Source organism: Arachis ipaensis, chromosome B02, assembly GCF_000816755.2.
Source record: "Arachis ipaensis cultivar K30076 chromosome B02, Araip1.1, whole genome shotgun sequence".
Taxonomy (NCBI): Eukaryota; Viridiplantae; Streptophyta; class Magnoliopsida; order Fabales; family Fabaceae; genus Arachis; species Arachis ipaensis.
Genome location: NC_029786.2, coordinates 108,303,367 through 108,315,180, shown reverse-complemented (window position 1 = coordinate 108,315,180; position 11,814 = coordinate 108,303,367). Strand labels below are relative to the sequence as shown.

At 36.0% G+C, this 11,814-nt stretch overlaps 2 protein-coding genes and 1 long non-coding RNA gene across 7 annotated transcripts; all 3 read left to right on the top strand.

Annotated features, from left to right (window-relative positions):
- Positions 2,077 to 3,723, top strand: LOC107626465 (coiled-coil domain-containing protein 115). Of its 3 annotated transcripts, none has more exons than XM_021116744.1 (7): positions 2,077 to 2,341; positions 2,427 to 2,544; positions 2,659 to 2,736; positions 2,934 to 2,959; positions 3,120 to 3,207; positions 3,316 to 3,443; positions 3,635 to 3,723. In XM_021116744.1, the coding sequence occupies exons 1-6, from the start codon at positions 2,153 to 2,155 to the stop codon at positions 3,408 to 3,410; spliced, it is 594 nt and encodes a 197-aa protein (XP_020972403.1). In that variant the 5' UTR covers positions 2,077 to 2,152; the 3' UTR covers positions 3,411 to 3,443; positions 3,635 to 3,723. The 3 variants fall into 3 exon arrangements, with proteins under 3 accessions (XP_020972403.1, XP_020972402.1, XP_016184837.1); XM_021116743.1 differs by having other exon boundaries at positions 2,650 to 2,736; XM_016329351.2 differs by having other exon boundaries at positions 2,638 to 2,736.
- LOC107626464 lies at positions 4,981 to 6,761 on the top strand. The gene is made up of 2 exons (XR_001617541.2): positions 4,981 to 5,111; positions 6,486 to 6,761. It is a non-coding gene; the product is annotated as an uncharacterized LOC107626464 (long non-coding RNA).
- On the top strand, positions 7,035 to 11,434 carry LOC107626463 (60S ribosomal protein L7-2). Of its 3 annotated transcripts, none has more exons than XM_016329348.1 (7): positions 7,035 to 7,356; positions 9,565 to 9,743; positions 9,857 to 9,954; positions 10,065 to 10,122; positions 10,655 to 10,734; positions 10,821 to 10,923; positions 11,007 to 11,434. In XM_016329348.1, the coding sequence occupies exons 2-7, from the start codon at positions 9,567 to 9,569 to the stop codon at positions 11,220 to 11,222; spliced, it is 732 nt and encodes a 243-aa protein (XP_016184834.1). In that variant the 5' UTR covers positions 7,035 to 7,356; positions 9,565 to 9,566; the 3' UTR covers positions 11,223 to 11,434. The 3 variants fall into 3 exon arrangements, with proteins under 3 accessions (XP_016184834.1, XP_016184833.1, XP_016184832.1); XM_016329347.2 differs by lacking the exon at positions 7,035 to 7,356 and adding an exon at positions 8,253 to 8,398; XM_016329346.1 differs by lacking the exon at positions 7,035 to 7,356 and having other exon boundaries at positions 9,558 to 9,743.

Sequence of the window (11,814 nt, the reverse complement as noted above, 5' to 3'; positions counted from 1 at the left end):
TCATTTTGATCTACATTCTGTAAGTGAGAGATAAAAATAGAAAAATATAATGCTATATTATATAGATAATATCGTGCCTTGATCGATCATTTTAATAGAATGCATAAGGAAATCAGTTGTAGGCCTGGCAGCATGAAACCTATCCGCGGGTACCCAATCTGATCCGCTGCGAGTAGGGTTGGGCGCAGAGAGGGTTGGCCTGCGGAGCGGGTAGAGCACACCCTCCATAATATATGTTATACATATATGTTTAAAAATGATATATATAAGAGTTGAACCAAGGACCTTCATAATATATGTTTAAAAATGATATATATAGGAGTTGAACCAAAGACCTTAAGTATGTGCAAAAAATTCTTAGCCACTGAACCAAATTTATTAATTACTTAATTAGTAAGCTTTACTTATTAGTTTTATCAAATATTTACAAAAAACGAGAGATCAATTCAAAAGCAACCTTCAGTCAAATAAACGGCGTCGTTGTACGTTTAGGGTTCAAATAAAGAAAAAAGCAGCCTTCACTTCAGTCCTTCACTTTCTCTCTCTTCGAACCGTGGAAGCCTTTGCACACTAAGCCCTAGCCCCTTCGCCGAACAGCTTCATCTTCGTCTGACTCACCGTCGTCGTCTTCGTCTGCACTCTGGGTGTTCGTCGTCTTCGCCTGTCTTCTGCTCGCCGTCTTCCTCGTCTTCCCTCTGCTCGCGCCGTCGTCTTAGTCTGGTCACCGAAGGTCAGCACTGCCTGCTCACTGCTCTCTGTTCTTCATTTTTTTTTCACGCGCTCTGTTTCTAGCTTTCTGCTCACTGCTCTGTTCTCTCTTTTTTTAACTGCTCACTGCTCTGTTCTTCTTTTTGTTGTGTTTGTGATTTGTGTTTGTGCTACTTGTTATTGAACTGTGTTGTGATTTTGGGTTTGTGTTTGTGCTGATTCATCTGGTAATTCTGCTCGCCGCCTCAGATCGAAGGTCAGTGCTTGCTCACTTGATCTTCATTTTTTTAATTTTGTTAATGCTTTGTTTAGTATTCTGCTGTGTTGCTGTTTTGTGGGTGGGTTGTGATTATTTCGTCAATCTTCTTCCTTATTCTACACGGTTTAAAATAAAAGGAAATTATGTTAATTGAATATAATTGATACACTAAGAAACAACAAAGTTTCAAATTTCAACCTACTTTGAACCTTGATTAAAGTGGAAAAGAACAAAGCAAGAAGATATATATACGTAATGGCTTGAAGGAGCCTACTCTGTGAATATTTTAAAAGTAATGATTCAGTTGTGGTTGATCGCATTAATGAAATTTTTTTAAAGGGAATGAGAAAAATTAAGTGTTAGGCCTCCCATGTTTAAACCCCCTTTAAAGTTAAATCGATCTTTTCTTTTTCCCAACTATAATCCACGGCCATGGATTCCTTGCTCCCACATTTTTGTAGGTTTATCATTAACCATCATAAAAATAATTATAAAATGTACCCCATTTTTTTTTTTTGAAAAATTTATTAATTAAATTTTGACCCCTTAAATTATTGGTTTTTAACTTTGTCCCCTTTTTCTTTTATTTTCAAATTCAAAGGCATTTAGAGAAAAGAGGTCTGCTAGGGTTTTCCTCTCTTTATCAACTTCCGCTAGGATTTTCAATCCCCGTCTCTCTCTCCCTCTTCCCCTACTCCAAATCTCAATATCTTCCTCTTCCCCTCGCTGCCGCAACCTGCGCCCGCCGCCGCGCAATCTGCCGCCGCCGCGCAATCTGCCGCCGCCGCGCAAGTCGCTGCATCAACACTTGATAAAATCTTGGTGTTTTCCTGTCTATTTACTTTTGCAGCCTTCACCAATTAAATCTTGGTGGGTAAGTTGCTATTATCGTTGTGATTTTATTGTCGTTGTGATTTTATTGCTATGTTGAAAAGATTGTAACGTTTCAGAAGTCAGCTGGTTAGATTCTCTTGGATTCTCCCTCTCTTTATTTCTTTTACCTATTCGCTTTTCCATTCTTTTCTTTTGCCGTGGGCTTTAACTCGGTGGATGAGGGAATGGTACTTTGGAATAGATGAATACTTTGGTTGTTCTTTTTTGTAGGTCATTGGAAAATGATGGAAGATTGAGATCAAACAAGCGTTGCAGAGATCGGAGGCTGGAATTGTGAACTAACTAACTTTCATGGAGGAACGGCATCTCTTTCCCGAAAGTGGCGGCGATCAAGAACCGCCGCAGGAGGGGGTTGAAGTTGAGAATCGACGGGAAGTGCGACTCCAGCCTGGAGCTGAAGAGAAACTCGTGTTGCAATTCATGGACTCGCTTAATAGCTATCTTTCCCTCTCTCACTCTCTCTCTTCCACACTTGGACAAGTAGGTATTCATTCTTCTTCCTAATTCCCTAAAAAACTAAAATCTTCTCACAAATCTGCAATTCACTTGCCCTAATTTTGGACAGGCATGGATGGAATTAGCGAGTGCGAGGCATTCCATGGGAACTGCACGCCTTAATACTTCTCTTTTGGACCTCAAATTCCATCCAGCTTCTACAACGTTGAAGATTACCGAATATGATGGTAAAGTTTGTGTTTTTATAGGGGAACATGGTGGTAATTGTTCAATCCTTTTGCTGTGTACTTCTTGATTATTTATCTGTTTGAATATTGAAGTTGACTCGGTAGATGCAAAAGCATGGTTCGTGTTGCGTAAATGGGTATCCTCTGAAGAAGTTGAAGAAGATGAAGATAGTAATAGCACCAAATCTTCTGGTATGGCATTCTTACCTGAGTAACGAGGGTTGTGCTAATTTAACCATATTTTTAAATGAAACAACCAAACTTCTGCTTCATTTGTTATTTGATTCTGCTGCTGTGTACTTTTAAGTACTTCTGTTAGATGTTTCTAATTTTCTTATACATGGTGGTTGTACAAACTGCTGAGGTGACCATTGCAAAGAAATTTTCAGAACTCGCAGATGATGATGATGTAGTAGTAAGTATTCTACACTTTCTTCTTCTTGCACTGGATTGTTATTAATATCATTGCTACCATGATGGAATCATGGAGTGAACAAATTATAGACATTTCCCTTGTACAAGTTTCTAAGCTTTGAATTGAGTTATTGTATAAATGTTGTTGGTGATATTCACAGGTTCGAAGGGAGCGAGCGAAGTCATTGTCAGTCTTTGGAATTTTAATTCCGCCAAAGCTTCGAGCCGCCCAAATGTCATTTGAGAGAGGTAGACATATAAGAATTAAGAATTGATGATCTTAAATCTCCTTGCTTCCCTTGCAAATGTGCTGATAACCAGGATATAACACATTCTGTCGAATGAAATTCTTTGCAGCACTAGAGACACTAGTAGAAATGGCAAATATGCGATCGTCATTCCTATATTCGTTTCACCAACTTCATCAAGAGGTAGAAGATACTAAGGAATAGGCAGCATTGGGTGGCAAGCAGTATCATCAAAGGGTAACACGATTTTCCCTTTATAGAAACCATTATCCTTTCTTCCGCCTTTAGCTGGAAAGACAGAGACAGAATGAGGAAAGTAAAAGTAATTGGTTTGCAAGATAACTCAATGATTAGCGAGAAATTCGTAACCAAATAGAATTTTTTTCCCCCACTTATTACTGGCATGATTAATTTTTTTGCATGTACAGGATGCCGGAAATGTGTAGCATGTGGATTATCTGATTATAGTAATGGGGACCAGCATTCCAGGTTGCTGACGTTAAATTTATTGATTTGTCATAAGATAGTGAAATATATTCGCATCATGTTCATTTCGTTTTTGCATCCCGCGTATAAAATTAGCTTTCATCGGTTTATGGTATGTTAAAGATGAAGCAAAAGCAAGTTCCTTAAAATAGTTTTGCCGACACTAGCTTCATGTTTCTTGTGTTTGGCTTAATAACGCACTCTATTTTCTCATCAGGCTTACTTCTCACTTGGAAAATGGCGTGTAATTATGCTTGTTCTTTTTCTATAACATGGGAGGCTGAAAAATGAATAAATTACAATATAAAACGAGCAATTTTTCTATTGTTAGGATTACAGTAATATTTGAGATGATGTATATTTTAGAATTAATTTGAGGCTTTATCTAACTAAGCAGCCCGAGTGCCCGAAAAAGAAATAGAAAATGAGAAATGCTAAGAAACTATCAGAATTTATTGTTTTTGACCATTACTTAGTCATCAATTTAATTCTTTTAGTTTAGTGATATAACATACATCATTTTGTATTTTTAAACATTGATGACTAACTGATGGCTAAGAATAATAAATTCTAATAATTCTCTAACATTTTTTATAGAAAATAAAATAAAACAACTTAGAAAAACATTTTGCCACCACTCAAAATAGGGAGGGAAAATAAAATAAGTTCAACACAAAATATATTCAATCATGAATATAACTCTCACCCCAACTCTAATTCTTATTTTTTCATCCTTAGATATGGTTTTGACTATTAAGAACGAAGAATAAGAAGAAAGATACACATAACCAAATACATCAGAGGGAAGCTGCATAGCACTAATGCTTCTATGAACCTACGCAGAGTGAGCACTGCTCTCTAGTTTACAAGAAAAATAGATCTTATAAGTGGCAATGCTCCTAATAGAGATTGATTTGCGATTCAACTCAGTATAGTACATATCACATCAAATCATTTAATCTCACATCTCTCTCTCTCACTCACTCTCATTCTGATCCGATGAGTGCAGTATGGATTTATGGTTGGTTACTCTTCTGAACAAATTGAAATCCATGAATATTTGTTAGTTTGGAGTTTCAACTAAAATGTAGTAACTATTATCTCAATTTCACCTTTACTTTAGTGATCTGAATTAACTCATGGTAGTTATTTTACAATTTAGTAAGCAAAATTCTTTTCTATGCTGGTGAATATTTTTTTGTTTAATTAATTAATGTGTACTAAAGCCTTAAAACATAGTAATTTTTAAGCTTCATATATTTGTGTTGTTTTTGTAATTGGTTCTAACATTGATGCTTATGGTTTTTTTTTTTTCAAAAGGGGAAAATCTATAGGCTTTTTGGTTGGGAGTATAGGAAACCAGAGAGGGCTCCTGCAGCATGTCCATACAAGCCTGCAGCCAAGAGGGATACTGCTAAAGTAAGCGATGATGAATGAATTTTATTATTATTATTATTGCAACTGGTTTATGATATACAGCTATGCAATAGGATATTGTTTGAACTTTGAATTTGCCCTTGTTATTGTTTAACTTGAGGTGTGAACTTCAACTTATCTGTTGTTAACAACCATGGGGACTGGGGGGTTTAATTCCTTTTTACAAAATTAAGAGTGAAGAAGCTATCTTTGTTTCCTTTTTCATTTTCCTTTGGGGTGTATAATTGGCAAATCATTAGTTAACCTTAATTGATCCTAGGACCTTTATCACCAAGGGTTACGGTGTAGTAGTAGAGGCACTCTACGGCAATGGGGAAAATCTAGGTTCTAGTTGTGGAGAGAATGCTTGATTGTGCTCGAAAAGGATTAGTTCCCTTCTTTCCCTTGGGGGAAAAAAACACCTTGGACTGATGGCTAACAATCTCTGCTGCTTGAGCTCAACGAGGTAGTGGTTAGAAATAGAACCCAACGTGAGTTCGCTCATCTAGTTTACTTAATGCTCAAACTTCACTATAACTCGGGTTAGATTCCTTGATTATTTTGTTAGCAACTCACTTGTAAATGTATTTTTTATGAGCATCTAATGAGTTGTGGGGGCATTCCATGAAATTGAAGTGGCGCAAACTTTCTCCAAACCAAAATTTTAAGTGCATCATAATGAGAAATCCCATTTTAATTATAATGATAGAGGATTTGTGCTCATTTTTAAGGTAAATTCTTTGAATTTCTAGTAGCGTAGTTGTCCATGATTTCATCCTGGTTGGTAAGAGAGAATTAACACTGTTTACAGGAAATAGCCAATGGTGTACTGGGTCATGAACCCCATTAATCTCCTCAGTGTCTCTTTAGTAACTTGAATACATAATGTTATGGAAAGCTGTTGAACAAAATGATATTTTGTATTCTACTTTCAAGCTTATCTCTTATAGCTTATAACTGGAGTTAGAATTTAGATCTGGTATTGGTTCTGAATCTTGTTGCCTAGCATATGCATGGCACTATCTTGATTTGTGATTTGTTCTGGAGCTGCCATCAACAATATGATATGCAATAAGGAAAAGTGGAAAACCTAATCCTTATAAATAAACAGGGTGATTGACGTGAAATTCCTGGAGTGATATCCAATTAAGTCAGAAGCAATCTGTATAAAGAGTATCCACACTCACTTATTCTTAATGTTTTACATACTTATCAAACATTTTAAAAGAAAACGAGTGATTGTAAACGCTCATGGAACACACATCAGAGGTGTTGCATCATGCGTGCGCTGTATTATGTTTGTATTTTTGTATGAATGCTTCAACTTCATAAACTTTATGAATATAATTTTAACTCCAAACCTTAATGTTATGGCAGGTTGAGGCCGATACTGAACCAGCTCAAGTAGAACCTATTAAACCTGCAAGTGTAGATGTCAAGCAGGATTAACGTCCATTGTTATCAGTATCAACAATATGTGGTTGCAATGCTCCCAACTTTCACCAACTAGGAAAAGATCAAAATGACATCAAATACAATGCTATCTGTATAATTTAAAATGATGCATGAGAACTGACTAGAAATGTTCAATATGTTATTCTGTAATTTACAGGAGAATATGCTTAAAGTTTGTCATCACCACGACTTCATTTCCCAAGGTTATTATGTTTCATAACGTAAATCATTTTGGTCTACATTCTGTAAGTGATAGATAAAAATAGAAAAAAGAATGCTATATTATATAGATAATAACGTGCCTTGATCGATCATTTTAATAGAATGCATAAGGAAATCAGTTGTAGGCCTGGCAGCATGAAACCTATCCGCGGGTACCCAATGGGGTGGGCTGCCATCTTATTTTTTAAGGGTATTTTTGTAAATTTACATATCATATAAATAAAAATATTTGACTTTTCCTTCCCACAACCACAAACAACAGCCGGCCCTAATTTCCCTTCCCTGACCTTGAGAGTTGAGAGTGAGAGACCCTGACCCTCGACTTCCTTCAGCCTTCAGGCAGCAGCTCATCGTCGTCGGTCTCCCAGTCGCCGGTCCCTGTCTCATCACGATTCTCGCCAGCCCTCACCGAATCGTACTCCCGGCGGCGCTGTTTGGTCTTGCCTCTACTCTATCCTCTGCTCATCTCTCCTCCTTTGCCTCTCGGGCCTCGACGGTTCTGTGTCCGGCGGATTCCCGGCGCGCTCCTCTCTCCTCCTCTGCTTCTTGGCGGCTGTGTTTCAGACTTTTTGTAAGTGAAGATTTTTATATTCTTTTGAAATTTTTTTGTGAATTTGTTTATGAAATTTGTTTTACTGGACAGCTTCTTTCATGCTTTTGTGGACAGCTTCTTTTTCCTATTTTTAAAATGCTAACTAACTTCTAATTTATGAATGAAGTCAAACATCGATACTAGTTTGGTGGCTTGGTAGCTTGATTGAATATGCTATTGACTGTTAATTCTTAACTTCTTATTTATGCTGATATGCATTCTTTGATATGCATTCTGTTTTGATTCGTCGCTTTAATTCTTTGATATGCATTCTATCATAAGGAAATCAGTTGTGGTTGATCGCATTAATGAAATTTTTTTAAAGGGAATGAGAAAAATTAAGTGTTAGGCCTCCCATGTTTAAACCCCTTTAAAGTTAAATCGATCTTCTTTTTTTTTCCCAACTACATTCCACAATCGAAAGTCGTTTTTGCCAGACCGAAAAAAAAAAAGAGTTTTTTGGAATTGAAAACAAACAATCTCTATTAAAAGTGTTTCAACATTACTAAGTCAAGCAAAGCTTAACACACTTCATAAACAAATATAATTTCTTTGTTTAATTCTCTAATCAGGCAACCCAATACAAAGATAAATTTTCATAGGCTGTGAAGAAACCCTCAACTTTTTTGAGGTCATTCTTTGTTATTTTTATCTCCGTTATAACAACTTTATTGAGAGACCGAACTAAAAATAGCATTAGCAAGTAGCAACACTCAGGATCTAACTTTCAAGCACTCAGAGAAAGTTTTTTTATTTTTTTGTTTTTAGTTATTATAAAATATCAAATTGGGCCACTGATTTAATATTTTCTCCTCAATAGTGGGCTTTATCCAAAACGCTAAAGCCCAAACAAATTAAAATAATGTTGGGACCCTGAATGGTAAATAAACGAAAGAGAAGGCTAAGCTGAAGTGAGCACTACAAAAACCCTAGCTCCTTCCGCACTTAGCCTCTGATCTCAGTCGCCGTACACAAAAACCCTAATCTCTCTCTGAGCGACTTCGCGTTCCACTTTCAGCAGGTTCGTCCCCTCTCAATTCCCTCCGTTAATGTCTATTCTCTTCACTCTTCGTGCTTCCTTCAATCTTCTGCGATTTCCAGATCTATTGTTTGTTGATTTTCATTCCTTGTTTGGGCTTCATTTCTTTTGTGTCGCTCTTTTAACAAAGAATCATATTGTTGATTTTTTGGAAATGTTATTGATTATTTGTTGAACCTATTTTATTTTGTTGTTCTGCTGCTTCTGTTAAACTTATATGATTCTTTGTTTCCAATTTTGATTTTTAATGCATATATCCTCGAACTCCAGCTCTATCTCCTGGTTTATCTGCAGCTCTGGCCGGCTCTCATGGTATCTCAGATAGTCATGAATGTCGCAACCGGCTGGATTTGTTTGAATTTCTGCTTCTGTTTGAATAATTTATGTTCTATGTTCAGTGTATTTTGAATTTGCTAATTGTTGTTGATTGTTGTATTTGTTTATGCAGTTTGTTGTATTTGGGGGTTTTAGCTTATGAATGTGTATTATTTTTAATTGTTAGGGTTCTAGGTTCTGATTGTTAAAGAAGGTGTGTTTTTTATTGTTAGGGTTCTAGGTTCTAATTGTTGTATTTTGGGGGTTTTAACTTATGAATGTGTATATTTATTTGATTAGGGAAATTGGTTGTGGTTCACTGTTCAATGTATTTGTTTAGGAAAATTGCTTCTGATTGTTCAATGTATTTGTTTAGGAAAATTCCTTTCTTATTGTTTAAATCTGCAGAAATTTACAGGATACGAAAACAAAAAATAGCATATAAATGGTCATGAAAGAGATTTTGTGTTATGATGATGGATTGGTGCTGCGCCAGTTCCTCTTCCAAATGAATCTACAAGCATCAGATCTCTGACTGCATTGCCTGCTGCGCCAGTCCTCATTGAAACACTGAAAATATATATTTATTTTATCTTATGTTGACTACTAAACTTTTAAACTTCTTTTATTATCGTATGTTAATTTCTTGTCGTTGAATTTCATTGGATTAAAACTTTGTTAGTTATTGTGTATTTGTGTTTGTTGATTTCAACGTGATGACTTTGTATGTTAATTATCGTATGTTTGAAATGTGGCAGTATAATAATTGAAACTAATGAATTCTTTGTTGGATGTTAATTATAACTGAGATTTTTATTTTGAATGAATGGCAGAGATGGGTGAGGAGGTGAAAGCAATTGTTCCTGAGTCTGTGCTTAAGAAGCAGAAGAGGGAGGAGGAATGGGCCTTGAAGAAAAAGGAGGAGCTTAATGCTGCAAAGAAGAAAAGAGCTGAGAGCCGCAAGCTCATTTACAGCAGGGCAAAGCAATATGCAAATGAATACCAGGAGCAGGTTGCATTTCACCTTAATCTATTTCCCTTTTTCTCTGTTTTAATGTTTGTTTCTGTTTCCTTTATTGCGCTTTGCATTTTTCTCCGCCACATTGACCCGCTTTTATATTACAGGAAAAGCAGCTGATCCAATTGAAGCGGGAAGCAAAGCTGAAAGGTGGATTCTATGTTGATCCAGAGGCTAAGCTCCTGTTTATCATCCGTATCCGTGGGTATGTGTTTGTTTCCTTTGTTACTCCATATTTATGCTATTAATACTATGTCCCAAGTTTTAATTGATTCTGTAATCTGGGTCTTACTTGTTCGAGTTGTGTTTTTTCAGTATCAATGCCATGGACCCCAAGTCAAGAAAGATCTTGCAGTTGTTGAGGTTGAGACAGGTACTGCTTATAATCATTGAATGTTGAGCTTTATTGTGTTATTTTCTTGTGTGGGCATTATTATGGTTTACTTGGTGTTAGTAGTACAGTTCATGACTGTTGTTTTATAACCATGTTTAATGTGATGATCATTGAGGTGCTTCAACTTGAATTCAAGTCCCTGTTTATTGGTTTGTTAAACACTATTCAATTTGTTAGAACAGGCAGATTTTTGTTTGTTGTTGAATCACAAAAAATGGGGAGTAAACACGTCTGCTCTCATATTCTCAAACCTCTCTCTGTCACTTGTTATGTTCCCCAAGGGAGTGTTGATGTTTTTGTTCTTTGGCTTTATGTGTGTTATCACTGCATTTGCCCAAAAGTCTTGAGGCTATATAGTGTCATGGAAGTTTGACATAGTCAATTAAGAAAATATGTAATGTTTTTGGTACTTGTTTGTAATACTACCTGTTTGAAATCTTGCCATTTACACCGTGTAAAGTACCCATACTAATGTTTTACTCCCTTGCCTCTGTTTTCTTTTTTGCAACAGATCTTCAATGGTGTCTTTCTGAAGGTGAACAAGGCCACAATGAACATGCTTCACAGGGTTGAACCATATGTGACCTATGGGTATGTAAACTTGCCGTCATGCCTTTTTGAATGTGATGAATCCCTTATTTTTTGGGCTAAGCGTAACAGTTCCTCTCCTTTTGTAGATACCCAAATCTGAAGAGTGTAAAAGAGCTTATTTACAAGAGGGGCTTTGGTAAGCTGAACAAGCAGAGAATTGCCCTAACCGACAATTCCATCATTGAGAAGGTCTGTAATATTATTTTTAGCATTAGAATATACAATTCAAATACATTCTATCTACTCACTGCTTTCCTTGGATGACGCTTCAGGCACTGGGCGAACATGGAATCATCTGCATCGAAGATCTTATCCATGAGATCATCACAGTTGGACCACATTTTAAGGAAGCAAACAACTTCCTTTGGCCATTTAAGCTCAAGGCTCCTTTGGGTGGCCTGAAGAAGAAGAGGAACCACTATGTTGAAGGAGGAGATGCCGGAAACAGGGAGAACTACATCAATGAGCTTATCAGGAGAATGAATTAGGATGTGGACTTCTGTTCCAAGCATAGTGGATTCAGTCTTTTATTGGCTTTGTTAGATCAAGGTTTATTGAAAGTTTGAAAGTAGTAGATTTCTGACACTGAAAAAATCTTTGTTCAAGGTTTATTTTGTTTTTCATTTTACAAAACAGAGTTTGTTGAGTTGTCCTTTAGACATTGAGTATTATCGGTTTATAATATGTTTTTTTTAATCCCTCATTTAGTATTACGAGAAATATGTGATTTTCATATTGCACTAGCTTTAATTAATTGTTTTCAAATAAGTGTTCTGGTAGTATTTAAGATATGTCGAAATGTTAGGGGTTAGGGGACAGATTGAATTCATTTTTGGTTTCAACTGAACTATAATTAAACCATTTATAAGTAGTAAATATTGAACAAGGTTCATGTGGTGAATAGCATAATCCAAGTCAGCAAACAGGTATAATCAAACTCAACAAATTCAACAGTTAAATATAGCACCGAAGCTGAATATAATTAAACTTGGTAAACATATATAATCAAATTCTAATTGTAAGCTGAATATAATTAAACTTGGTAAACATATATAATCAAATTCTAATTGTAATCAAAAT